At 44.9% G+C, this 27,664-nt stretch overlaps 1 protein-coding gene across 1 annotated transcript in view; it reads left to right on the forward strand.

Moving 5' to 3' along the window:
• Positions 1–249: 249 nt before the first annotated feature.
• Positions 250–27,664, forward strand: part of MSN (moesin) — a 74,431-nt gene continuing 47,016 nt past the window's right edge. The window contains exon 1 of the mRNA XM_054039126.1: positions 250–381. Coding sequence (XP_053895101.1) covers positions 370–381 — 12 coding nt within the window. The 5' untranslated portion in view covers positions 250–369. The remainder of the gene's footprint in view (positions 382–27,664) is intronic.

Consider the following 27,664-nt stretch of genomic DNA (forward strand, 5'->3'; position numbering starts at 1 on the left):
AGGGTTCATGGAGGGGTTTGCGGTGCAGGCGGCAGCTGAGGGGATCGGGGAGGGTCAGGGGGACACACATGACTTGTGGGGTGCTGGGACCCCGGCCCGCCCAGGGTCATGCGCCCGGAGCTGGGGGGCGGGCGCTGGCGGCAAGTCCGGGCCGGCCGCGGGCCGCAGGCAGCGCCAGCCGGGGGAGGCAGCCAGGGGCGGGGGCTCGGCAGCTCCAGCCCAGAATAAAGGCGGGCGGCGGGGCCGCAGCTCCGGGGTGGGGTTTGCGTCGTCGCGGGAGAGGCAGACGAGTCCCGTTAGCAGGAAGCGCGGAGCCCGCAGCAGCCGGAGCGGAGGAGCCGAGAGCGCCGTGTCCAGCCCGCCGGGAAGATGCCTAAGACGGTGGGTGCCCGCGGGCGCTGGGCTCGTCTCGCCGGGCGGGGGGCTCGCAGCTGCTGGGGGCGGCGAACGGAAGCGGCCGTCTCCGCTCTGCCCCTGCGGGCCGCTCCCTGCGCAACCCTTCCCCGCCCAGCCGTGCCAGCGGGGCTCTGGCGGGCGCCCGGGGCGAGGGCTGGGGGCGCTGCTCGGGCGGGGCTGGGGAGGGGGAGCGGAGACTGAGCTCTGTTTCGGGGGGGGGGGGGCAGGGCAGGCCCCCGCCCGGCTCAGCCCCGCCCGGCTCAGCCCTGCCCTTCCCCCGGCCGGGTTCAGCTCGGCGTTTCCCTTCTCGCGGCGGGGATTTCACCACCGCTGGCCGGTATCTGATGTGCGGAGCCGGGGGTGGGGGTGTCTTTCTTTTAAAACAAGCAACACTCCCTCTTCAGTTGAACTTCGGGGGGGGTGGTCCCTGGGCCCGATGCACTGTCTGCCACCGCTGCCCAGGGTGGGGTGGGATTGGCTCGGGGGGAGACAGCTGTGGCCGAGATCTTGTACCCGTGGCTGCTGCCTTGCCCCGGGATTGATTCAGGGCGCGCTCTCTGGCTAGCTACTTAGCGAAACAGGCAGCCGGGCCGAGCTTTTGAGTCTCCCGTGAATGATCACATTCATAGGCGGGAGGGGCTCCTCCGAGGCGTGGACACGCGCTAAAACGTGGGTAGGGCTGTGGGCAGCCATGGTGGAGCATGTGCGGTTCCTGCCGGGTTTGCAAACCAACCCCAGCGCTCCAAAAAGTGTTAATTGGAGGTGGAGTAAATACAGTATCCCCATTCTCCCCCCCCCGCCCCCCAGTTCTTATCATACCAGTCAGACTTCCCAGAACAGCGGGGGCGGGGGGTGGGTGGGTAAGAGTTTCTGCCGTGTAAATGAGGGAGGAGTGAATCTTCAGAAGAGCTGGGCTGTGTTGGCCCAGCTTCCATTGGATGAGCTGCTAACTGTGAGATGACTGTCAATGGGTGATTCATAGATTCTGGGACTGGAAGGGACCTCAAGAGGTCATAGAGTCCAGTCCCCTGCCTGCATGGCAGGACCAAATACTGTCTAGACCATCCCTGATAGACATTTATCTAACCTACTCTTAAATATCTCCAGAGATGGAGATTCCACAACCTCCCTAGGCAATTTATTCCAGTGTTTAACCACCCTGACAGTTAGGAACTTTTTCCTAATGTCCAACCTAGACCTCCCTTGCTGCAGTTTAAGCCCATTGCTTCTTGCTCTATCCTTAGAGGCTAAGGGGAACAAGTTTTCTCCTTCCTCCTTATGACACCCTTTTAGATACCTGAAAACTGCTGTCATGTATCTATGGGTGTGTGTGGTGGAAATCAGCACTTTGAGACTTGCTTCTGGCTGCCCTTGGGGAGGTGGCTGACTGACTAATTGTGCAGTTTTGCAATTCTCATCCTGAAACTACCCACAAGCATTCATTTTTTTCTTCTTTTTGAATCAGACTTTTCTTTCTATCTGTCTCCAGCATTGATGGGGCTTTATTCAGCCTACACAAGTTTACAAGCCTTTCTATAACTAACACTGCTAACCCCTGATACTTGAAGCCTTTCTGTAGTTCAGGGATCTTCTTATGAGTGTATTTCCTGAATACAAATTTACTAACCTCTTTAAAGCCAAAGTATGGGGAGTTAAAAATGCATATAGGATGTAGTCTCATAACTCTCAGTATGGCTAAATCTCTGCCATAAAGAACATAGGGGTTGGTGTCTTTATAACTCATACTTAAAGTCTCTGTTTGACTGAGTTGCTAGGGAGCCTTGTCCCAACTTGATTCAAAAGTATTTCTTGGCTGGGGAGAACCGAGTGCTTGAGAAAGTTTTGTCAAGTCCATACTTGACTCTTTCTTTTTGTAGTAGCAGTTTAATGATGAATTAGAAGGATGAGTTTTTTCCATTTTCAATTTCTCTTGCTTGGGCTCAGAACTAGTACTTATTTTCCATTACTGGAAAATGAAAGGGTCAAACTTGTGGGTCTGAAGATTTTCCTGCAGTTAAAACTTAGTCTACAAACTACATTTTAAAAAACACAGGACAAACAGCCCTTTTTTAAACATAGAAAAACATGCAAGTACCTATATCTAAGGAAGCTATCCTGAACTTTTGAAGATAATGTGATTTGGGTTGAAGTACTTCCATCATACTGCAGGAGTTATTGATGGATATGGTTACTGTGCAAACAAGCTGTATCCAGATTTATGTGCCATGTTGTAATAAAGTGCCTGATGCAATTTCAGAATCTCACACACGCCCTAGACTGAGTTCATGTGTTCAATCCGTTGCTTCCCCCTCTTTGCCCAGGGGCTTGGTTCTATTTTCAGAGCAATTCAAATAGATGCAGATATGAAAATCCAAGCACTTCATATCTGCTGTATGTTGTAACTTCAGATTCTGAAGCAGATTTAGAAGTTGGCTGTTTAAATGTGCACCTAGCTACCAAAGTGCAAAATTGTGGGCTCATTGGAATGAGGCGGTAGCAAGTAGCCAGCTTCCCTCCTGTTTCCTGGCCTGCCTGTTATAATTGCAGACCTAAAATAAAATGACACTTCAGCCTGCACTGCAGATAAATTATAGTTCAAACATTTTCAAGCTGTGACTCACAGGAAATATAGGCAAAACTATGTAACCATTTCTCTAAGTGAAAGTAGCACACTATTAGTCCTCCTTCTTAAAATTTTTTTAAACAAAATGGCTGAAATTCAAAGAGTAAAATATGAGCTATCTTCCTTCAAATCAAGGTCAAACATGGGTGAAACCTCCTAATAGTTAGAGATAGCTTTAATATGAGCCCCATTGCAAAAATAAATTGTGGCGGAGCCAGTTGGAGCAAATGTTTCAGTGAACATTTCTGGCTGGGCAGGAAAAAATTGATAGAATTTCATCAGACTCTCAGAAAATGTGCTGCTGTGGTTACTGTTTGGTCTAAGCATCAAAAACTGTTGCAGTTTTTTTAAAGCCTCTACCAGCCAGGCTAAAGTTTAACAGAGCTAGATAGAAATCACTCTTCCTTCAGCCATTCCATCATTTTTTGGAATTGGCCAAATGGCATTAAACTTTGGTGCACTATTAATAGGAAGGAAAGCTCCAGTCTGTTAACCCTTGAACTAGTGATACCTGTGACCTTTGAGATGTACATGGGCTTTGTCAAGCAGTCAGCACATTTGTGATCAAGGGCGGGAAATGGCTCCCAAGGGCTGGTCCCAAGAAGATTTGTTATGGGGTGGTGGCTGGCACATTGGTGTTTATACAGGATATGTAGAAAGTCCATTGTGATAATGCCTGCTAATCCTGCGAGACTCTTGGGGAAAACGGCATCTGGCTTCACAGCTGAATTTAGAGAGCGATCCTAAACGGGTGTTGCTTCTGGCTCACGATTGTTCCTTGTTGTGAAAGATCTGTGTGATGTATACACTGTAAGCAGTTAAGGATTACATGAAAGAGTAGCCTATATACTTTTTTGTTCCCACATATTCGAGGAGATGGTTGACTGTTTAAAGGCTTTCCCAAGTCATCCTAAGCACTGAAGACTCTTCCCCTTTGTCATTAGAGCCTTGCTTACTGGCAAAGAGTGGGAGCTGGTCTCACTGTGACTGGCTAGTGCTTCTGGTCTGTCACTAACCATTTCATGCTTGGTAGAGCTGAACACTACACTCTGTTCCAGAACCTAATTGAGGTGAGTGAGCTGTCACTGTGAAAGCTGGTTCAAAACCTCATTTAATAACTTGTAGCTATTAAAATTAGCTTACCTGTGGGGGAAGCATGGCTTCATAGAGCTAGTATTTTTCTCCTTTTTCTACTAAATGGGGACCCAAGGAGTTAGATTTACTGTCACTGACCTTGGCTTGTAAATGGGGGAAAAAAATAAACTAGCTCTGATTTACTTTGAGTGGATTACCAGGTCCAGTGTAACAAACCTAAGCGTCAGTCCCACACGAAATATTCATTTACCTTTAGATGTTTGTGATTCTATCTTACTCTGTAAAGACAGTTGGGCCACTTAAAACTTGTTGCTCATCATCACTATGTCTTAAACAGCTCAGTTCTTAATCACTCTACAACCGCATTTACACCACAGGGGAATGGGATTAGCCAGAACTGGCTTTTCACAGAACAGTGGCTTTTGTAGACCAGGCCCAATCATTTTATAAGCAAGGCCTGGGCTAGTGCTCATCTGCTTTTTGTTTTAGCAGCATTTAAATGTTGCTGTCTGGTAGATGAAGTCTCTAGGGCATTAACCCTTTAGTACCCTCTAACCCAAAATGTCCATGCAAAGAAAATCTAATTGGAGAAATATGGAAGCTTTTAATAAAAGAAAATGGGGAAAACATTTTCACCACTTTACTAATTTGTCAGTTTAAGCCTTTTTTCCCTGAAGAGTAACGCTGCTCTACAGCCAAAATACTTCTGAAATAAATGTAGTCAAACTTTACTAATTCTTGGTCACTGAGAATGAAAATGATGCTTAAAATTGTTGATTGGCTCTAGTTTTCAAGATATGCTATTGGGTCAGTATATACGACCCTTGACTTGGGAATGGCGGAGGATAAGTGAGTTATAAAGGGAAGGGATCTCAATTGAAACCAGACATGACTAAAATACATCTTTGACTGGATCGATGAATAAATCTATGACTGGGTTTGGACAGTACTTGCTTTTTAGGCAGAACAATGAATGATGCAATCTGAAGCTGGTACTGTGTCATACGTGATATGAATTGCATCATGTTATTCCTAGAAGTCATAGATGATGCAATCATAACGAAGCTTACATCACTTTGCTGAACAAATTGCCCTATATCAGCTCTAGAAATCATACAGTGTCGTGCTCTTATTTGTCAGTGTTTGATTTTGCAAAGGGACACATTTCTGTTTAGCCAAAGTGAGCAGAGATGCCTCGTACTTATGTGAATAGTGCAGATAACTTCTGATATGTTTGTGGTGAAGTGACTTTTGCATCACAAAAGCGCAGTATAACCACTATGGTTAAGAAAGCCTATCACCTTTATTTTGGCTGCAAAATTGGAGATCAGGACAAGAGGTGGGCCCCACACATGCTGCAACACTTGTGCAACAAATCTTTGCCAGTGGTTGAACAGGAAAAGGAAATCTATGCCTTTTGCAGTGCCAATGATTTGGGGAGAGCCAACAGATAATACCAGCAATTGTTACTTCTGCATGGTGCCTCCAGTTGGGAAAGGTGTGTCAAAGAAGAAAAAGTGGACTGTGCATTATCCAAACATTTCATCAGCTATATGCCCAGTACCCCACGGAGAAGGACTGCCGGTTCCTGATGCACCAGAATCCTTCTCACTTGAGTCAGATGAGGAAGAGGATGAAACTTCTGGTCCTGAACCATCAATGTCACAGGACCCACATTTTCTCCCATCCTCCTCTGAACCACACCTTATAACACAAGGTGAACTGAATGACCTTGTCAGGGATTTGGAACTACCCAAGAGTAAGGCAGAGCTGTTGGGCTCCAGACTACAGCAGTGGAATCTCCTGGCAGGTGATGTTAGGGTTTCCATGTTCCGTGACCATCAAAAGGATCTTGTCCCATTCTTCTTCATGGAAGGTGATCTTGTAGCCTGCAACAACATCGATGGTGTGATGGCAGCCCTCAACATCGTTCACGATCCAGATGAGTGGAGACTGTTCATTGATTGATCGAAGACGAGTCTTAAAGCTGTTTTACTGCATAATGGCCATGTTTTGCCATCAATTCCAGTTGGTCATGCAGTCCATATGAAGGAAACCTATGACAACATGAAACAACTTTTGAGGTGCATAAACTATGACCAACATCAGTGGCAGCTTTGTGGCAATTTGAAGGTTGTTGCTCTCTTGCTTGGTCTGCAGACTGGATACACAAAGTACTGCTGTTTTCTCTGCGAATGGGATAGTCGTGCAAGAGATTCCCACTACATCAAGAAAGTTTGGCCACTCCGACAGTCATTGGAGCCTGGGAGGAAAAGTGTTCAGCATCCACCACTTGTTGAATCAAGGAAGATTTTGTTACCACCCTTACACATCAAGCTGGGTCTGATGAAGAACTTTGTCAAGGCCATTGACAAAACACAAGCAGCTTTCAAGTACCTCCGTGGAAAATTTCCAAGGTTAAATGAAGCTAAGATAAAGGAAGGTGTCTTTGTTGGTCCTCAGATTCATGAACTTCTTCGAGATGATGCATTTGACCATGCACTGCGTGGCAAGGAAAAGATGGCATGGAAAGCCTTCCAGTTAGTGGCAATAAATTTTCTCGGCAACAACAAGGCAGACAACTACAGGTTATTGGTGGAAAACCTCCTCCAGGCATACAAAAGCCTTGGTTGCAACATGTCACTAAAGATACATTAGAATGGTGTCTGGTGGTGGGAGTGGGAATTCAGTCATTCAACCAAATTCTTGGTTGAGACTAACAAAAGGGGGGACTACTTACCAATGTATTTTAATAGTGGGATAGCTTAGTACCATCAGATGACTTGAAAAAAATCATCTTTAATACAAAGTCCTATGTTCCCTCTTTGGCGGGGTGGGGTTGGGGATTAGGAGAGGAGGGAGAAGTGGAATTCAACAAGAGCTTTCTTCTAAATCCCCAAAAGTCTGAAGCTGAATAAATTGGTTTGGGTTTTTGTGGCAAACGAATCTCCAAAATGACCAAACCAATTAAAGTTACATTTTGTTGCACATCTAACTTCCCTACAGCATTTTGTCCTTACTCTCTCTCCTGAAAAGAGAACCCTTTTGGATAGCATATCTGGCTGGTCATGTCCTGTGGAGAACCACCATGCAAAAGCAGAATTCCAGACCTGACCCTTCTGAGTAGTGACCAAAAGTTATCACTAACATCTCTTCATATCTGACTTTTGAAATACATTCATGGTCTTTGTTCACTTCTTGGACAAGTGTCCACCTGGCAAATTGCCACTATAACTGATCCCCTTAGCCTCCACGGAAGTGGTAAAAAATCGATGAGCCGGAGCCTGAGTTCCCCCCTCCCTCTGCACTTCTGGACCTTGGCTACCACAGACTATTCTAGGTTCTCTAAGAAAATAATGGCTAGATCAGTGTTGAAGCATACTTAAAAAGGCAGTGTGGGTATGCTTTCACAGCTGCTATTCATACCATAATTCTGTGGAGAAACTGAACACTTAATTCCCCAGGATTGCTAATCCAGCACCTCTCTCAAACACCAGAGTATTTTTTTCCAATGGAATTGCAGGCAATTCCTTCCTTGGCGCAGCAGGGGTTGAAGTGCTTTCTCTGTCATGCTGACTCTGTTGCTTCTTCATATGTGTCTGATTAATCCCCTCTGAAGGTAAAGAATAGTCTGTTTTTAAAAAAAAAAAAAAAAATATCCCTGCTTAAGATGCCTTAATATGGACTCCTTTTTGACAGGAAATGGCACAGCTGCCTCAAGAGGAAGCTCTCTGTTTCAGATGTCTCATGTATAATATTTGGTGTGAAGCAAAATCTTGCTGCGCAGCTCTGCATAGCTCGCTTAGCCCTGTGCAACTAGCAGGAAGTACAGCGAGTTAGCCAAAACTTCGTAAGGTGAAGGGGAGGGACTCCTTATTAGCCTATTGTGACTTATTTTTAAAGCTGCTTTTTCATCATGAGCTGCTGGGATCTGAGCATCTCTGCTCTCAACTGACTGATAGTCTTCACTGTGAGATTTGATGTCTGAGAGGTGCCTTCTGGCTCCACTCCAGCTTCTGAAGGAAACTGATGACTAAAGGCTTCCTCTGAGCCACGTCATCTCCTGGACCCTTTCCTGGCTTGGTACCACTCAAACAGCCTTATTTGGCTGACTTTCTTTTTCTTCCTCTGTGTGCAGCCAAAGGGCCTCCCTGATTTTTGCACAATAAAGCTGCTGTTTGAGATTAATCATAACCCTGACGGTTACAATAAGGCCGGCTTGGAGAAGGTCTCCAAGATTCTCACAACTCTGTGGGTATGTCTACACAGCAACTAGACATTCATGGCTGGCCTGTGCCAGTTGACTTGGGTTCGGGCTGTGAGGCTGTTTCATTGCTATGTAGACTTCCGGATGTGGGCTGGAGCCCAAGCTCTGGGACTCTACTGCCTTGCAGGGTCCTAGAGGCTAGGCTCCAGCTGAGTCCAGAAGTCTATACAGCAGTGGAACAGCCCCACAGCCAGAATTGACTGGCATGGGCCAGCCACGAATGTCTAGTTGCTCTGTAGGTGTACCCTGTATGTTACCTCAGGCTCTTCCCCATCCCCCCAGAAGTATCTCATTCATATGGTTGCTTTTAATGTGGTGTGCCAAACTCTTCAGGGGGCCTCTGTAGTAGGGTTAGCCCCCCCCCCCCCCAAAAAACCCCACCCAGGAATAATTCAATTTAGTGGTTTGCTTTTCTTAAGGGATGTGTTAAAACAACAGAAGACCTGTGGACTAGATTCACTAAATGCCATTATAGTGGCTTATATTTTTACAGTGATCTTGTTCTTCTAAAGCAGCCTGAAGTTTAAGAGGGGTGCGTGTGCGTGTGCACAAAAGCACTTCCGTGGCTTAAACCTTTATTGAAAACTGACTTCAACTGTGGCATTGCTGAATGGTCTGGCTTTATAAACCCATCCATCTGACTGCAATAGCTAATGCTGATTCTCTTTTGCTATAATGCTTAATATATCTTCCAACTCCACTGCCAAATACTTGTAGAAAATAGGTCACTGGCAGGCGTGGTGGTGGTGGTGAGGAGGAGGATGATGATGATAAAACCATAGCTCTAGAGAGGAGGAGGAGAATCAGCTGCAACTGTTCTGAATTTTGGTAACTGAAATTAAGCAAGGTTCTTAGGCTTTGAAACCCCCCCCTCTTGCCCCACCCCACCCTGTGTAGCTGTAACATATTGTGGGGGAGATCCAACATTGGCTGTTTTACTGCCCAGCCATAGGATACTCTTTAGTCTACCTTCATCTAGGTATTTCTCTATTACCCACACATTTGGGTGTCATAATGGCTATCCTGGTTTGGGTTTTTAAACGTGATGGTACAAGCTGACTAAATACTAATCTGGATCTTTTGAGGACAATGGGATGGCTCCTGCAGGAATCTGCAGACTTAAATTACAGCAGTACCCAAAGTTGTGCTAGTTGCCATACAAACCTGTAAGAAAACAGTCACTGTCCTGAGGAGCTTACTTTGTAGAAGGACAAGTGTCTGAAGGGTGGGGAAAGTAGAATGAATGTATACACTGTGGGGGTGGGAGTGTCTGGCAGTATCCAGCTGCTTCTTCCACTAGCCCAGGGGTGGGCAAACTATGGCCCAGGGGCTGCATCCAGCCCTCCAGATGTTTTAATTCAGCCCTTGAGCTCCTGCTGGGGAGCAGGGTCTGGAACTTGCCCTGCTCCGTTGCTCCAGCTAGGGAGAGGGGTCAGAAGATTGCCTCACTCCACGTGGCTCTTGGAAGCAACAGCATGTCCCCCGTCCACTCCCTACACGTAGGGGTAGCCAGGGGGCTCTGCACACTGCCCCCACCCCAAGTGCTGCTCCCATAGCTCCCATTGGCCAGGAACCACAGCCAATGGGAGCTGCAAGGGCAGCACCTGCAACAGGGCAGCATGCAGGGCCACCTGGCCACACCTCTGCATAGAGCTGGAGGGAGGACATGCTGCTGCTGCTGCTTCTGGGAGCTGCTTGAGGTAAGCACTGCCCAGAGCCTGCACCCCAGCCCTGATCCCCCTCCCACCCTCTGAACCCCTCAGTCCCAGCCTGGAGCACCCTCATGCACCCACAACTCCTCACCCCCAGCCCCACCCCATAGCCCTCAGCCCCCTCCTGCACCCTGAAGTCCTCATTTTTTGGCAACACCACAGAGCCCACGCCCCCTGCTGGAACCCACAATTTCATGAGCATTGATGGCCTGCCATACAATTTCTATACCCAGATGTGGCCCTCAGGCCAGAAAGTTTGCCCACCCCTGCACCAGCCATTAGTAGTTAGTAGCTTAAGAGGAGGAATTTGAATGGAGAGGTTAGTTGCTGTGCAAATCAGTGAAGGGAGTTGTGAGAAAGAAAGCATGAAGTGAAGACTGTTGGGGAGGGTGGAAGAGGAGAAACAAAGCATCAAAACTGGCATCGCTGGAACAGAGGTACAACATGGCAAGAGACCTGGGTTTAACTTCAGTAATATGGTGTGTGAATCCCACAAAATACAGACTGGACTACAAATTTGGTAAATGACCCAGACCCCTTGCTTGTTGCAGCCCCTTAGTAAGCAACAATTCAGAATCTCCTTGAGATCCCATGCATACTTTAATGAAAGCTCTTAACTCTGTTCCAGAAACAAACTAGATTATTCCCTGAAGCTATGAGACATGTCTGACACTGAAAATCACTAACCCAACCCCTCTCGTCCTCCCTCTTGCTTTACCACTATGAATCACTGCCCTCTTTCCTCTGGCTTGGAAGGTCTCATTAACTTGAGGAAATTATTCAATATAGGAAAAAATCTAGCAGTGAGTAGTCTCATCAGTGGTGTAGTAGTTATTTAAAACTTTATGGTTTCATGTGGCATAATATAATGCATCAAAAGCTGTGCCAAACTCCTCCCTGATGTAACTTGTTTACACTAAGAATGAATTTGGCCCCTTAATTTTGTCTGTTCTAGGGCTTGTCAATTTCCCATGTAGACCAGCAGAAATATAGCAGTATAATTATACTACTAAATAGGTAGCAACACTGACAAGAATTTAGATTTAAAAAAAAAAAAAAAAAAAAAAAAAACCTTGGCATGGCAACTGGCCCAATTCCAGAATCTGGTCTGTTAAAATGATCTAAATAAATGCATTAAGAAATATGTATGTGTGTTAGGTCTGTCTGGAGTGGGCTGGAAAATGGAAGCTGCTAGAGTTCGCAAAGTATTTTCATCTCCCCCTTTTCTCTACTAAATCTTGACATTTTTTTTCTACCTGTTTACATGCTGGGTGCAGAAGTCATTGGTATTGTAAAAATCTGCAGTCCTTTGTACAGCCTTTTGACTGGTATACTTTCACCACAGGAAAATTCCTCTACTTTAATATCCTTGTATCTCATACTGGGATGAGTGTTTATTTGGCTTTTTTTAATTGATACAAAGTGGTATTTCTGAGGAACATAGAGGCGCTTAAAGAAGCTATAGTGAAATGAGACAAACTTCAATGCACTTCTGGAAAGTTCCTGCAGTTTTCCTTTAAACTTAATCAGTATTCAGGATGCTTTGGCTACTTAGAGGTTCAGGAAAAGTGCAGATCCATGAGCTCTTAATTTAAACTACTATGTCCTATAATGCAAGCACTCTTTTACTGTTCAACCTGTGTGCAATAGACAGATGGGTTTTATGACTGGTCTCTGAAGGAAATAAACTGTATCTGATAAACCAGTTAGCACAGCCCTCATTAAGCTCTTCTTGCTGTGATAGAGCTGCTGGTGAACACATCTCATGAAAACAAAATTTAAGCCACTGTCCAGATTGAGTGTTTAATCCAAAAGATAGATGGGAGAATACAGTACTTTGTAGAGATAAAATTTACTATCAAAGTCTTAATTTTATCTGGAAGTTCATAATACAATGATGGGGCATTTAAAATGCCTAAATTTTGACATGGAAAAATATGGTTACGGAATGAACAGTTTAACTACAAAATAAATCCTTCAAGGATTACTTTAAAGATTACGTTTAATAGGGTTACCATTCGTCCGGATTCCCCCCGGACATGTCCGGATTTGAGCTAAAAATAGCGTCCGGGGGGAATTTGTAAATGTCCGGACTTCTTCTCTCCCCCCCCCCCCCCCTTCCCCCCAATGCAGAGCGCGCGTGGCTAACAGGGCAGCCGGACGGATGGTGCAACTTACATGAGGCTCCAACGGAGAGCCCCTCTCCTCTTCTCTGAGGCAGAGCTCACTCCCTCCCTGCATTCGCAGATCGCCTCAGGCAGTCTGGAGCTCTTCCCCCGCTCCTGCTCCCCAGCGTGTGGGGACGAATGGCTCAGGCAGTTCCTGAGCAAGCTCACAGAGACCTTAGGCGAAGGCCAACAACAAGGGGGGGTCAGGGGGTCAGAGAAGGGGCAGGGAAGTTTTGAATGGGGCAGTCAAGAGACTGGGGGGGGGAGGGTTGGGAGTTTGGGGGGGCTTTCTGAGGGAGGGTGTGGATAAGGGTTGGAGCAGTCAGGGTACAGGTAGGGGGTAGGGTCCTAGGGGGCCAGTTAGGATGGGGGGAGGGTCTCAGGAGGGGGCAGTCAAGGGACAAGAGGCAGGGAGGCTTGGGTAGGGGGTGGAGTCCTGGGGGGCAGTTAGGGGCAGTCGTCCCAGGAGGGGGCAGTCAGGGGACAAGGAGCGGGGGGAGGGTTGGGGGTTCTGAGGGGGGCGGGAAGTGGGAGGGGCGGGGCTAGGGCAGGATGGGGGTAGGGCTAGGGCAGGGCTCCTCCCATCCTCTTTTTTGCTTGCTGAAATATGGTAACCCTACATTTAACAAAATGGGTATTATACCAACTGATAAGGTACCAGATATATTTCAGTAATCAAGATCAGGTTAATGGAATGTTCAACTTTATTGAAATAAGCTGCAGCTATTTGGGGGGTAAAGGGGAAACAAGTAACTGTGTAGGAAAAATTGTCTCAACTGTCTCTCATAATATAATCGTTGGAGTGTTGGGCGGGGGGCTGCGGGAATTGTATTAAGAAAGGAATTGCTCCTTGGTATACAATAGTCTTTTCTACATGCTAACTACATTCTGTTGTGGAGGGTGAAGATAAACTAGCATAGACCTTCTACTATTTTGCATTACAAAGTCAGCCATGGGCTGCTTTTAAAGTTTCTGATGGATTTAAAAAAACAGTTTTGGTGACTCTTCTATTCTAACACTTCTATTTACTAGTTCTTAATTCCCTCCATGTTGCAGTACTCCAAAGAGACTTAGTCCAGGTTTGTCAAGAAAATAGATTTAAAAAAAGCAGTCTGGACTGACTTTATACTGAGTTGAATTCTGCAGAGTTTGGATTCCTAAAATTGTTTGGATCCAAACGTAAACTACCTACTGAAAGACGGTAAGGATCACTGGCTGTGCAGACAGGCGTTCACTTAAAGAAAAACTGCATTAAGCTCACAGTTTGCTAGCCAGCAATTTAAGGACTTGCTTCACACTTGCTATAGTTTATAAAGAGTGTGTGCTGTAGCACTTGTAAGGATTTGAAAACCAGGCATTAAATCTGGTGTTTCCCTTTCAAAGAGCTATATTTGACTACAGCACATGTGAATGGATTTCCACTAAGGGCTTGTCTACGCTGCAACTGTTGTCAACTTTTTGTCTTTCACAGGTACTTAAAACCCCTCCCGCCCACCCCAAAAGACAAAAGTTTTGCCGAGGCAAGTGGCAGTGTGAAGGCTCTCCTGCAGACAAAGCTACTGCCGCTCCCAGGGCTGGAAGTATTTTTTTTGCCGACAAAACACCAATCGGGCATTCACACATGCTGTCTTCTAGCAACAAGGCTGTGTCGACACAGCCTTGTTGCTAAAAGCTGCATAGTGTAGACCAGCCCTAAGGCAGTGGTACCCAACCTTATTACACAGGAGAGTCACAGAAACCTAATGACAAGTTTCAGAGTAACAGCCGTGTTAGTCTGTATCCGCAAAAAGAAGAACAGGAGTACTTGTGGCACCTTAGAGACTAACAAATTTATTAGAGCATAAGCTTTCGTGGACTACAGCCCACTTATCCGAAGAAGTGGGCTGTAGTCCACGAAAGCTTATGCTCTAATAAATTTGTTAGTCTCTAAGGTGCCACAAGTACTCCTGTTCTTCTTTTTACAGAAACCTAAGCATAACCTTGTATGGGCCAAACATTAAAATGTGTGGAATCTAAGATTTTAAAGTCACCTGTATTGATTTATATTCAGTTCAGCTTGTTTCATATGTATTAGGTTGTTTATATGTAGTGTTAGTTTACATTTGTGTAAACTAAAATGATGTAAACATGATAACAAGGCTAATGAATCTGCCATTAGTATATTGTGTTGATGCAGGCTCTGGGTCTTATGATATGCTCTGGAGGGCCATAGATTGGGCACCCCTGTGCTAAGGGAACAGCAAGTTTGAAGTGGGGAGGGGGCAGTATTATGTAACCTGTTTCCAAAATGGTTTGGGTGAGGTCAGAGAGAATTATTAGATTTCTGCATATTACAAGTCTTATAGCTTCTGAAGATATGATGTGCAATTAGATTTTGGTATCAACCCTGTAATTGGAACATAGCTTAATCCAATATCTTTGCTTTCTCCTGAAGGACACATGACCCACCTGATGAGCTTCACAGGGCTGGTAAAATAATGCAGAAAGTAATTCTGTAATATATATATTCACCAAAAGCAGTGAAATTGATCTGTTTGTAGGATAGTCATTCAGTCAGGGAGTAGAAGCTTTTATTGTATCCCTTAAGTGACCACTCATATACAACAAATCAATAATTGCAGTGAAAAGTTTGCAAACAGGGTGAAACTTTTTTATGTAAACTATTCAGTGAATACTTACGAATAATTACATTCATAGTAATCTGGCTCAGTGCATGAACAGAAAGAAGATGAATATTCATTTGATTATAAATTGATCAGCTTTGCTTGTTTTAGATTAAAGTATTGGCCTTTGATATGTTTTCAATGGACTGGCATCCCATTAAAACTGGAAAATGGTAGGAATTATACTGCAGTCCTGCAAATATGAATGTCTCAGATGTTAAAGATTTTGAGGGTTGTGCAGACTTGCTCAGGGAGGCTGGCTGCAAACTGTAAATATTATTCTTACCTATTAAGACCACAGTTCAGTCCTCTAGGTTTATCTTGCTGCTGTTAATGCCATCAGGCAAACTCTTGGTGAGCAGGGAGTAACATGCTCTTTTTATCAGTTATGATGGTATCAGCAACATGAAAAACCTTAACTTATTTTCTGAGAATAAGAAACAAGTGTGTGGTTTTTTTTTTTTTTTTTTTTTTTTTAAAGCTGAAGCCTGCTGTCATTTGGCCCATATGCCTTCCAAAACAGACAGCACATTGTATTTTCATCTTTTAAAACCTCTTTAAAAGCATATTGCTTTAACTTTTTAAGTGAGCTGCTCAAGAACATAAACTGGAAGTTCCATATTTCAATCGATAATTCTTGAATTGGTGTGTCTGTGAGTCTTCATGGTATCTATCTGGGTTATCACTTGGTGTAGTACCAGTTGCTGTGGTGTGAGTGTCTACAGTAGTACACTGTTATCTGCAGTAACTGTAGAAAAACGAATACTGAAAGAGGGAAGGATTGTAATGCCTTGTACCTCACTGTCTCTTTTGGCTTGGCACTAATAACCTTTGGCGCATCACATGTTCTCAAGTACATCCTCAAGCAAGTCCCATCAGAAATGGTGCATCAATTTTCATACCCCCATGTCCAAACAGAGGATTGAATTAGGATCTTTCATAACTCTCTTAAGGAAAAAGTTCCTCTTTTCTTTATCTCTGTAACGTGTGCTAAAGTGCCTGTCCTGAGCTACAAGTGCCTCTGGCATAACATAAAAATATAACAAGACAAATGACCAAATGCTGATGATTCTACAATTTTGGGATGAGTAACCAAAGATGAGGTGAAATACTAACAAACTCCACTCCTTACTCAGACCCCAAAACTCTTTCTTTACCCAGGAAATGGTTGAGATACTCACCTTTTTTGAATATGGCAAACAACTGACCAATGCTAAATCACTAAGATGGGGAAATTTGACACACAATCTTTGTAATGTTTCAAGCTCTCTACCTGTGTGGGTTAATTTGGTTTTACCAAATGTAATGTGTGTAGCCTTCTGAATTGGTGCTATATTTTGCTCTTTGTATGGGTGTTAACCAAGCATAGCCGCTTCTGTCAATAAGGACCAGTGCAGCTTGTTCAGGGGCAACCTGTAGCTACTGGTCTCAGCTCTGTGGTGGTGGTCTCCTCCTTGCATCTACTGTGAAACAAGTTGCATTTGTTTTCTGTATGACTTCTTAAACATTCCAGTATGGAATTCTTAAATTTTAATTGCACATCTAGAAACTAGCTTCACTGGTCATGAGCATAAAACCACTCAGCAAGTAGGTTTGACTTGCAAATAGGGAGTATTTCTTACTCCTCCTCTTAAGAGCTGCATTTTGCTTCTGTACTTAAAAATAAGTATGAAAGGTGGTCTTCATTCCAGCTGCAAGATTTCCTTTTTCTGAAAGGTATGACAAATACTCGAGTGGCCATACAGGAAGCTTGGGCCAGCAACCTTTAAAGTAAACTTGTTGCTGTGCACACATGTGCAACCCCTTCTCTCAATATCCCTAAACTGATACTAGGACATGGGTTTAGACTTAATGCTACTGCTGTAGTGTTCACAACTCTAGTGAAATATACTTCAGCATGCCTAAGCGTTTTTCTCCAACTATCCTCTTTCAGTTGCTTGCAACTTTCTCCGTATCAACTGTTGGATGAAATGTTCTTAGCTTGATACCTGCATGACGATAGGACTCTGTGTGGGTGACAGGGAAAGCTGGGCTAGCACTGTTATAAGCAGCCTCTTCCAACAGGTCTAGTACCAGAATGGTTGGAGAGAGTCAACACTTAGCAGAGAATTGCCTTGAAGATGTCTCTTCAGTGTTTTAATTGGAATGGTTTTTGATTTGGCCCTGTTGAGTTTGAAAATCATCCATAGCTTAGGGATAGAGTAACTTTTTAACAATAGAAGTCCTTTAGGACACTTAATAATAAAAGGGAAAAAAGGACTGTAGCACTGCTTGCCTCTAGTCTAGCATCGTGAGTTCTGGTATTTTTGTATAATTTTTTTTTTGGTATGAATTAAGGGATTAACTTTCATTGAAAATAGCCAGATACTGAGCAGGCTGCCTCTGCTATCCAATTCATTTTCTTAGGACATGTCTGCACTCCAAACACCCCTGCAGTGCTGGAGCTATCGTGCCATAGAGTAGATGCTTCCTACATTCATGGAAGGGATTTTTCTGACACTGTAGGTAATCCAGCCACCTAAGTAGCAGTAGCTAGGTTGACAGATGAATTCTTCTGTTGACTAGCCAGAACTATGGGGGGTGGAGGGGGGTGAATTTTTCAGAACCTGTGGGGCACTCCCCCCCCCCCCCCCCCCCAGCAGTGTAACTAGGCAGATCTAAATTTTAGGGGTAGGCCAGGCTCAGTCTTGAACTCCCACAGCCCTTGTTACTCCAGCCTCTAACACAGTGGTCCTCAATGTGGTGCCTACGGGCGCCATGGCACCCACCAGGGCATTTATGTGCACCTGCCTAGTGCCCAGCAGGGGAGAGAAGCTGCAGCCCTGCACCTGCCATGGACAGAGAACTCCAGGGCTGCAGGCTGTGGGTGCCGGTGTTCTCTGTCCCTGGCAGGCGCAGGGCTGCAGCTCCTCTCTGGCTTCTTGAAGCCACGGCCCTGTGCCTGCGGGGGCAGAGAACTCCGGGGCTGCAGGTGCCAGTGTTCTGTCCTTGGGGTTCTCTCTGCACTGCCCAGATCTGCATTTTGGCTGTGGAAACTGTTACTTTGTTTTTAAGATGGAGAGTGCCTGTGTGATACTGTAGCATGTGCTTGTTGTGAGTTCTGTCTAAACTGATTCAGTTTAATCTGTTGCATTGTTCAAATACAATGAATGAACATGAGACTTAACAATGACTCATGCAGCAGGTGCTTTCCCCCATCTCTTATTGTCTACTAGCTTTAGTTTTGGATTTCCCTTCAGTTGCCCCATCCCAACTGACTAAGAAGTTATAGGTGGTTGTGAAAGAAGAGCGCTTTTCCCTCTTCTCTCCCCCACCCATGGAGGGGTCTTGGAACACGGTCTAAGCCCTCATCTTTGGGAGAGAGACTTCCTTCTAACTACCAGAATGGACTTTTATAATGACCATCAAACTTCTGGGTATTGTTCTGTAACTCTTTTTTTACACACACTCTTCCCTTTTAGAGGTATCTCTCTGCATGGGGCGGTGGGCAATGTTGCAGTCACCACAGGTCTTAAAAGTGACATGAGCTCCTCTTTAGTCAAATTTTTTAACTCCATAAAAAAAAAAAAAGCGGGGGGGGGGGGGGGGAAGAATCTACCTGCTCTTTAAAAGGTGTCTCCTGTGGTTTTTGGAACCTCTTCACCCAGATGCACTGATCATTGCCTCTTCTAGGATGGCATTGGGTGACTAATCTTCTTCCGGCATGGGGTAACAATGCCCACTAATACTCTTGGGTGGGTCTGAAGAAATATTACTAAGCAGTTGGACCGTCACCTGTGGATTACAAACTTGAACTTTTCCTTTGAATTCCCCATGGTGTGTACTTCAAGGCACTAAGTAGTTCATGTTGCCTCTAGAAAGACATTTGGGAAGTGGGTGGTAGCCTGATTTGTATGCTTCTGGAAGGGAACTCAGAGATTCTCTTGCCTACAGTGACAAGTCAGACCTGAAGGGGAAAAGCAGCTTTGAGTGTTCAAAACTCTTCATCATAATCTTCAATTCTAGCCTACTTGTATCTTCTGAGACCTTCTACAGAAATGTTACAGAGCAGTTCTCAAATAATTACAGCAACATTTTATTGTAGAGATCCTTTCAGCTCCACACCCTCCTCTTCCCAAGCCATGCACACTTTAAGATAATACAAATAACCCCTGAGCCTTTGATCAAAATTAGGCTCTCACCACAATTCAGAGGAAGGTAGGAAGGAGAAATTTTTTTTTTTTTTAGTCCACATTAGTTACAGAACCAGGATAAACTACTAACTTTCAGTGACTGAAGTGATACAACCTCTTCCCAACGTACCTGTCCCCTGTGTTTAGAAGAGCAAGTATTCTCTTTTCCCTTCTAAGCTTACATTATAGAGCAGTTTAAGCCACCTGCTAGGGAGAACTAGATATCCAGTTTTCTGTTAGACATTGAAACCTAGCTGTAGCACTGCTGAGAGGCTAGTATTTAAAATTTGCTGTAGTGTCTACTGGCAGGTGGATCCTTTTATTGAGATCCCCATTGTTTACAGCAGTTGTGGCTGAGAATTTCCTGGGGGAGGAGTGAATCTCTTTAAAGAGATTGAGTGGAAAGTATTAGCAAATTTTACTGTAGAGAGCAGCCCTGCACTGGCAGGGAGAGGGAGTGGATGACCTAATCAGTCTTCCCCTATTTCAACCCACTACTTAACCAAAAGCTAATAACCCTACTTATTTCAAACTTGTTCCAAAAAATGGGTTGTAGTTCAGTGTTTCTTAAATGTTACCAAATTTTGACTTTCCAAGTCCTTTATGATTCTCAAGAGTGCGGGGATGCTAAGAGTCTTGCAAACCCTGTACAATACCTGTACGTTTCAAGTATTTTCAGAGCTTACTTTATAGTTCTCCAGCTTGCTTTTGACAGAAAGCTGCCCATCAAAGCCAGCACTCTGTACAATGCTCAAGTCATAACAGCTGATAATGGATTGTATTAAACAGGAGTACTGTTTCAATATTCACGCCCCTCTTTACAATTCTTGTGTGTGTGTCTGTTAAAAAGCCCTTATAAATTGGCACTTCATGCATCTAAGTGATCTGAGCATCCAGGTGCTACTTAAAATGCCCAAATCTTGCTATCTTCTGAAAACTGGACTCTGTATGTTTCAAGGGGCATATGAATACCTCTGAGGTCTGAATATGGCTCAGTGTTCTAGGGAAGTATCCCCTAGGTTAAGTAGATTTTTCTTACATGAAACCAGAATCCCTCTGGAAAGCTTTACTTTGGAAAGTAACTAGGAGCATATGTATTATTTTGATGTAGTTACACCAGTGGGTGTGTGGTGGGTGCTTGTGTTGTAGCAATGCAGCTTACTCTAGTAACTTACTAGAGTACTCTACCAGTGAAGTCTCATTCTTGCATTGCTTCAGTCCTCTACATTGGAGGCTTGCACCAGTGTGACTATCTCCATGTAGTTACAACAGTGCAAACACTTGAAAATCTTCCTAATATGTAGGCAGGCACTAACATATAAAAGTAAGGTTTGGTGTTGCAAATGAGTTTTAATAAACCATAAATAACTCTGGTGGGATTATACAAATTGAAGTTAATGGGTGGTGTCAGGACTGTCCTTACCCATATGCAAAGTACACAGCTGTGTAGGGCACCAGGAAATTTGGGGCACCAGTGGTGGGAAGTGCAGCAGCCCGGCCCCAGCTGCACTGCCGGTGAGTGCTGGGGGGTGGTTTCCCCCTGTCCCCCAAGCTAGCCCTGCTCCCCCACTGCCACAGAGGCCTGGGGCCAGCCCTGGCCCCCCTGTGGAGGCCTGCCCCCCCAGGGGGCTGCATGGGGCCCCAGAATAACTAGGGACCACCCTGGGTGGGGTGGGAGGCAAATGAAGGTTGGCTTTTGTTTTGTTTAAGTGTTTTTTTTTCCCCAACAACAAAAAACCCCCCACCTGGCACTTTAGTGAAATCCTGCCTTGTATGGAGCCACATCCTGAATGGACTGATGAATCACTCCTCCTGAATATGAGACCCTAAAAGAAACAGAAGATTCTAACTTTCTCTGGAGATGAAGTAGATTCTGAGAATCCCAGAACCTACTTAGTAATCAACAGCTTTACTTTAGGTCTCACTGCAGACAAATCTGGAGATATGCCTCAGACAGGACAGGCACACTCCCGCAGTGAGTTCATCTGTGTTCATAGTTCCTAGAAATCTGGTTATTGGACAGTTCTAGAGCATATTGAGAAACTGCACAAGTACTTGGTGTGCCCCACCAAGGCATTGATATAGATGTCCGGTACTGGCAACTATCTTCAACTGTTACGTTGACCTACAAAGATCATAAAATACAACTGACATGCCAGAAGTGGCCACCTCTGTTTGTTGACCAAGAGATTTAACTAGATGACAGCTTTGTAAAAGGTTTACACAAATGCTGTAGAATTGTATACGAAGGGATGGTGTGCTCCCCCTCCATCCTCAAACAGAGTGTACATTTTTTGTACATATGTATTTTTTCTCTCATAAAAAGCAGTTTTGGAATTTTGCAACTAGAGAAGTTATTTTTTCCTAAATTTCTTCCTCAAAACTTTTTATTTTATATAGCTTATGAAGCTGGAATTAGCCATCCAGTATAATAAGCATAGTATTGTTGGGTGCTGTGGGATTCTTGTCTCCACACATCCAATGCACTTCAGTCTTCAAAACCTTACAAGCCTGCCTTGATCTTGATAGGCAAGATCAAAACACCTGCTTATGAGCTGCTCATAGTTTACTGGTGTGATTTGGCCAGAGGCCCCTGAGCAATAGACTAAGATCCTAAAATCTTAGTTCATGACTGAATCCAGATTGAAATTTGGGAGTCTCTAATGATCTAGAAGGCTTGTTTGAAATTTATGCCATCTTAGATATGGAGAGAGTATGATACACCAGATCAACAAAGCAAATGGAATGCCCCTAATTAGGAGCAGGGAAATGTGGAAGAGACTTCATAAATAGAAAAATAACATTGAAAAATATTTAGTTAGTGGCTGCTTCAGGCCATCTGAAGAGACTTGCCTAGTGTTTCACTTAAGCCACTTTTTGTCTTCCCTGCATTTTGATCCTAGCTGTTACTAAAGCACATCCACCTAAGCATGTAGTGATTCCAAGATATAAATCTCCTTGAAGTGGCTGTGTCTAGCTTGGATCGTGTCAGCAGAGACCACTATTGTGCATCTGTCTCAATGAGCAAGTACACCTCTACCTTGATATAACACTGCCCTCGGGAGCCAAAAAAAATCTTACTGCGTTATAGGTGAAACTGCATTATATGGAACTTGCTTTGATCCACTGGAGTGTGCACCCCCCCCCCCCCCCCCAGCACTGCTTTACCGCGTTACATCCAAATTTGTGTTCTATCGGGTCAGGATGTATTGGGGTAGAAGTGTACTGTAAACTGGTGTGCCAAGCTCCTTTTCACTCCCCCAGCTGGGAAGGTAAAATCATGCCCCAAATGGCACAGTTCAGTTTTTTCCTCCGGGCTCCTGACTGCCTTAAAAACAAAGATTCAAAACCGCATTATGCAACCCAAAACACTTGTGCTGCCCCTCAGGGTCTTGTGTAGCTGCTGGTCCAGGGCGTTAGCCCTTCTTCCAGGATTTCATAGGTAACTTCTGTGCCCTGTCAAAGCTTCCATTTGACAGGTGCAAAGAGCCCCTTCCCATTCCCAGGTCCTTTCCTGACTGGCCCTTGCCTAAGAGGCAGGAAGCCAAGTATGTGATTTCACATAGGCCATGTCCCTGGCCCTAATCTTGTGCCCTGAAACTTCAGCTCTTACTTTTTAAAAAGTCCAGAGGCCATACTAAGCACACAGACTTGTGCATATTCCCAGCATACGTAAGTCTCACAACCCCAAATCTGGTCTGTTTTCAGACAGTTGCCCCTTGTTACAAATATGGAAGGGGACAAATGATGGCAACTACTTCAAGCTGGATTTGGCTCTCCTGAGCCTGATGTTGAACATGTGGTGAGGGGAGATATAATGTCCTCTTTCCAGAATCATGAAAGCTTATGCTCTAATAAATTTGTTAATCTCTAAGGTGCCACAAGTACTCCTGTTCTTTTTGCGGATACAGACTAACACGGCTGCTACTCTGAAACCTTTCCAGAATCTGTTTGTCAATCAAAATCCAGAAGGGGCACAAAGCTTGTTGGTATCTACAAGTCACCCAAGTAGCTGCTCTGTCTGTTGTGAAAAGCAATTATTTTAAGGGCTTATTTTCAAACCCTAGTGGCACAGGAACTTAAGACAGCAGCTTTATCACAGGAAAGTAAAGGGAGTGTGCATGAAGATTCTATTTATGAGAAAGGAAATGGCAAAAATAGAGGAATTGACTTATTACCCAAGGCTGTGAATAACATTTGCAATAAGTGCTGCCATAAATATCTGGACTTGACTATTACTCTGAGGGATCCACCCATAATGTTTTCTTTCTGGTTTGGTGTTTAGTTTTGCAGTTCCCCCTTTTTTAATTTATTCCCGCCTCTTCATTTAAGAGGGTGGGGGTTGCTTGTGTGCTTCCTGGTTGACTAGCAAGTGGCCACTGTGTTGAAACACAGATTATGACTGCAAGAAGTGGTTAACCCTGTATCACTTGGTTGGTTAGGAAAGAATTTTTGACACTTAACTCACAGAATTGGAATATCCAGACAAACTAAATGCAATAAATTCAGTTACCCTCCACTGATGAATTTTGCTTGTAACCTGTTGAAAGGGGCAAGTCCCGCTGCTGGTGGCTAAAACCGAATGACCATGCTTTAACTCTGACACAACAATCTACATGTCCTCCTCATTCCTGAAAGGAACATAGAATAGTAAAATCCCTAGTAACTACTATAAATCAAAAAGGTAATATCTCCAGAGTTGTAAATCTCTAAAACTCACCTTTCATTTGCTGAAAACTAATTAATAAATGTTGAGGTAGAACCTCCTTTTTATGGTGTTCCCTGTTAGTGCTTGTGTTGTCATAAAGCCACACTACCATAGCTTTGACACTTTTTTTTCCCCATTGGTATGGATATAAAAAAAAAAAGTATTACTGAAACATGAGCATGAGGAAACAAGGAAACCTGTCTTTAATTGGGTGGGATGAATGAAGGAAGCTTCCTTCTCCTCCTCCCTTCACCCCTGGTTTTAAAAAGGTCTTTAACAGAACTCCAAGCATTCTTGACTCCTCATTGGACTGGGATGGTGGATATGCTTGAAGCCTTAGCCAGACTGTGGTATGGGTGACTCTCTAGCATAGGGCATTCTTGTTTCATTAAGAAACTTTTGCATTTAGATATTCTTCACATGTTGGAGCCTACTGCAAAAATCCAGAAACTTTGATTATATACATATAATGGAGTAGGTAAATGCCAATTTGCTTTAACAGTGGCAGGAAAGACTTGCCAAACACAAAACTGAGCTTAATCAAGATTCTAGGGGTCTGATTGTCATAGGAGCTAAGTGCCTACAACTCAAGACTTGCATCTTCCATTGGCTTCCTCTTAATTGTTTTAAGAAAGCCCAGCTTGGGTGTGGTAGTGCTGCTGTGATAAGTCATTCCCTAACTGGCCTCTCTATGGCCTTGGCTACACTCACAGATTCACAGCGCTGCCGTGGCAGCACTATGAAGCGCAAGTGTAGTCGCACCGCCAGCGCTGCGCAGAGCTCTCGCAGCGCTGCAAGTACTCCACCTCTCCGAGGGGAATAGCTTGCAGTGCTGCAGGCGCTGATTACACTGACGCTTTATAGCGCTGCACTTGCTGCGCTCGTGTGTGTGTGTGTGAGATGGTGACAGGAATGGGAATAGAATGCTCAGTCCTGTGTTTAGATAGCAATAAGTAGAGAAAACAGATGCAATTCTCTAGTGGTGAGGGGAGCTGTGGTATTTGGACATTCGTGTTAACAATCGAGTATCACTTAGATACAAATGCAGAATAAGATGGACTGTCATACTGGGGATATTTAAGTTTTGGATACTTAAATGTACTTGCCTCTTTGTATCTCCACTCTTGCTAATCCAAGTTCTTGGTATTTTAACAAGTTTCCTCCCTCCTATCTTCTTGTCATGCCCCCCTGCTTATACACACACCTATCACAATGAACCAAAGTAGAAATAATCACTTTGTGTAGATTGACTAGTTCTAGGAACACCTAATATGGGTCGATACATGGTGGCTATTGGCTTAAGAGTCTTTGCTCTTTGGACCGAAGAATACACCTCAAGTAAAGAGGAAGAGGTTCAGGCTGGAGGCATCTTTAAGCAATCTTCAAGACCAAGGACTGTATTTGCCAATTAAATGGGAATTCCTCCCTTGTCTGCACTTGCCTATTTCTAGTCCCTCTAGGAAGCTCTCCCAAGGTGAGGGAGGTGTTGCTGAGGCAAAATGACAGTGTGGGACAGACTTGATCCCAAATGACAATTGTTACAAATATCCTAAGGATATAAAAATTGCCGTGAAGAAATAAAAGCACCCAAGAATATTAAAAAGGAATAGACACTCTTCCCTCTCCAAAGTAATCAGTGTTTCTGTCTGAGGCCCTTGGAGGGTTGAAAAGGGGGCCATAGGGGTGCCTAATGTGGATAATGAATCCTCAGTATGAATTCTGCAGTTTAAAATCTGCTGAAGTATTTTAAAAGCTTAAATAAAGATTGACACACACCCCCCCTCCCAAGACCACCTAGAATACTAAGGTAGGATTGGAGTTGCATTCAAATCTGTAAGATAGCCAGTCATGTGCAGAGGCAGGAGAGGAGTATTGTAAAATACTACAGACTGGATACAAGAAGCCCCCTCACCTGTAGACAGTTGGCAGTAGATCCTGTGCAACTGTTCAGAATTGAAAATGGAGATATCCTTGCAACTGGAACAGTCTCCGCCACCAGTCCATTAGCTAAGGCAGAGCGTTCTCTTCCTCTCTGCACCCAATAACCAATGTAGGTACTCAAATAGTGTGGCCTAAGTGGAATGAGGCAGTCCAGAAAGCCATCTATGATAAATAGGCACCTAGTACAGGGGACCTAGTCCTCTAGCAAACATCTGTAGCCCTTACTTCAATGGCCAGGACACTCCAAGTATACCCCCAATAAGAACAATGACATCCACATGTCCTACATACTTAATTGTTGCTATAAATTGTGGGGCCACAGACACGGAATGCTGACAATACCCCAATGAGTTCCACTGCAGAAGCAAGAGAAAATGTCACACCCTGTGACAATAAATGCCTGATTTGCATGTTCACTTCCCTTCATCCCTTCCCCCACCCCTCTTTCTCAGATCCACTTCAAGTAGATTTTGTTTTCAGATGTAGTGCTGAAGTTCTTGAGCCTTGCTGAGGCGGATATGGTTCACTTCCTGTTGTAGTGGGCTGGCCCCACCATTCTCTCAACTACTCAATGCTTTGGAAGTTGCTTTAAAGGTGCAGCTTGCAGTAAGGACAGACAGTTGAAGTCAAAAGCCAACTTCACAGTATCCTGGGACTCTGCAGATCAAATAGTTAAATTGCATTTTAGTTTGTTAAAAACTTAATGATCCTCTAGCTCCAGCAGCTACCCTGTGTAACTATCTATAACTGGAGCTTTAATGGGTATAGTAGTTACCAGTGGCCATGTATCCCTTTCTGGAAGATGAGTGGTGCTGAGTTTTCCCAGTCCTTCTAGTCTTCTGATGTATCTGACCAACCTGGCTTCTGATCTAGTTCTGCTAAGCAGAAAGCAAGTCCCATTCCTTTACATGCACCATCAATTACTTGACATCAAGTCAGGTACAGTCTTCAGATGTCAAAAATTTACATACTTACTGATCTGGAGTTGAATTCAGCCATAAAGTGCAGACTAAGGCCTGGTCCCCACAAAGTCCCCACTTCGGACTAAGGTACGCAAATTCAGCTACGTTATTAACGTAGCTGAATTCGAAGTACCTTAGTCCGAACTTACCGCGGGTCCAGACGTGGCATGGAGGCTCCCCCGTTGATGCCGCGTACTCCTCTCACCGAGCTGGAGTACCGGCGTTGACGGCGAGCACTTCTGGGATCAATCCGGGATCGATTTATCATGTCTTAACCAGACGCAATAAATCGATCCCAGAACATCGATTGCCTGCCGCCGGACCTTCCGGTAAGTGAAGACGTACCCTAAGGTGGCTGAGCACCAGGGCGGCTTTAGGCCAATTCAACCAATTCCCCTGAATCGGGCCCCGCGCCCAAGTCCCGGTACGGCGTACCGGCAAGAGCAGTGCGCCGTACCGGGATGGCCCAGCTTCCCCAGGGGGCAATTTAAAGGGCCCAAGCCCTTTAAATTGCCACCAGAGCCCCACTGCTGGAGCCCTGGGGTAGGGCTGCGGGGCTCTGGGGACTATTTAAAAAGTCTGGGGCTCCCGCTGCCTCTACTGCCCCGGCCCTTTAAATAGCCACTGGAGCCCCGCCGCTTCCCCTGGGCTCCTGTGGCTATTTAAAGGGCTGGGGCGGTAGAAGCAGGGGAGCCCCAAACCCTTTAAATAGCCCCCCCAGAGCCCTGGGATAGCGGGTGTTCAGGGGCAATTTAAAGGGCTGAGGCTCCAGCTGCCCCTGCTGCACCCCCTGCCCACACCAGCCCCACCCCCCCTGTCCACAGCCAACCCCTGCTGCACCCTCTGCCCTGTCTCCAGACAACCCCTGCCGCACCCCCCTGCAGCCCTGCCCAAAGCCAGCCAGCTCCATACAACCCCTGCACCCCCTTCCCTGCCTACAGCCAGTCCTGCCGCACC

This window comes from Malaclemys terrapin, chromosome 9 (assembly GCF_027887155.1).
Source record: "Malaclemys terrapin pileata isolate rMalTer1 chromosome 9, rMalTer1.hap1, whole genome shotgun sequence".
NCBI lineage: Eukaryota > Metazoa > Chordata > Testudines > Emydidae > Malaclemys > Malaclemys terrapin.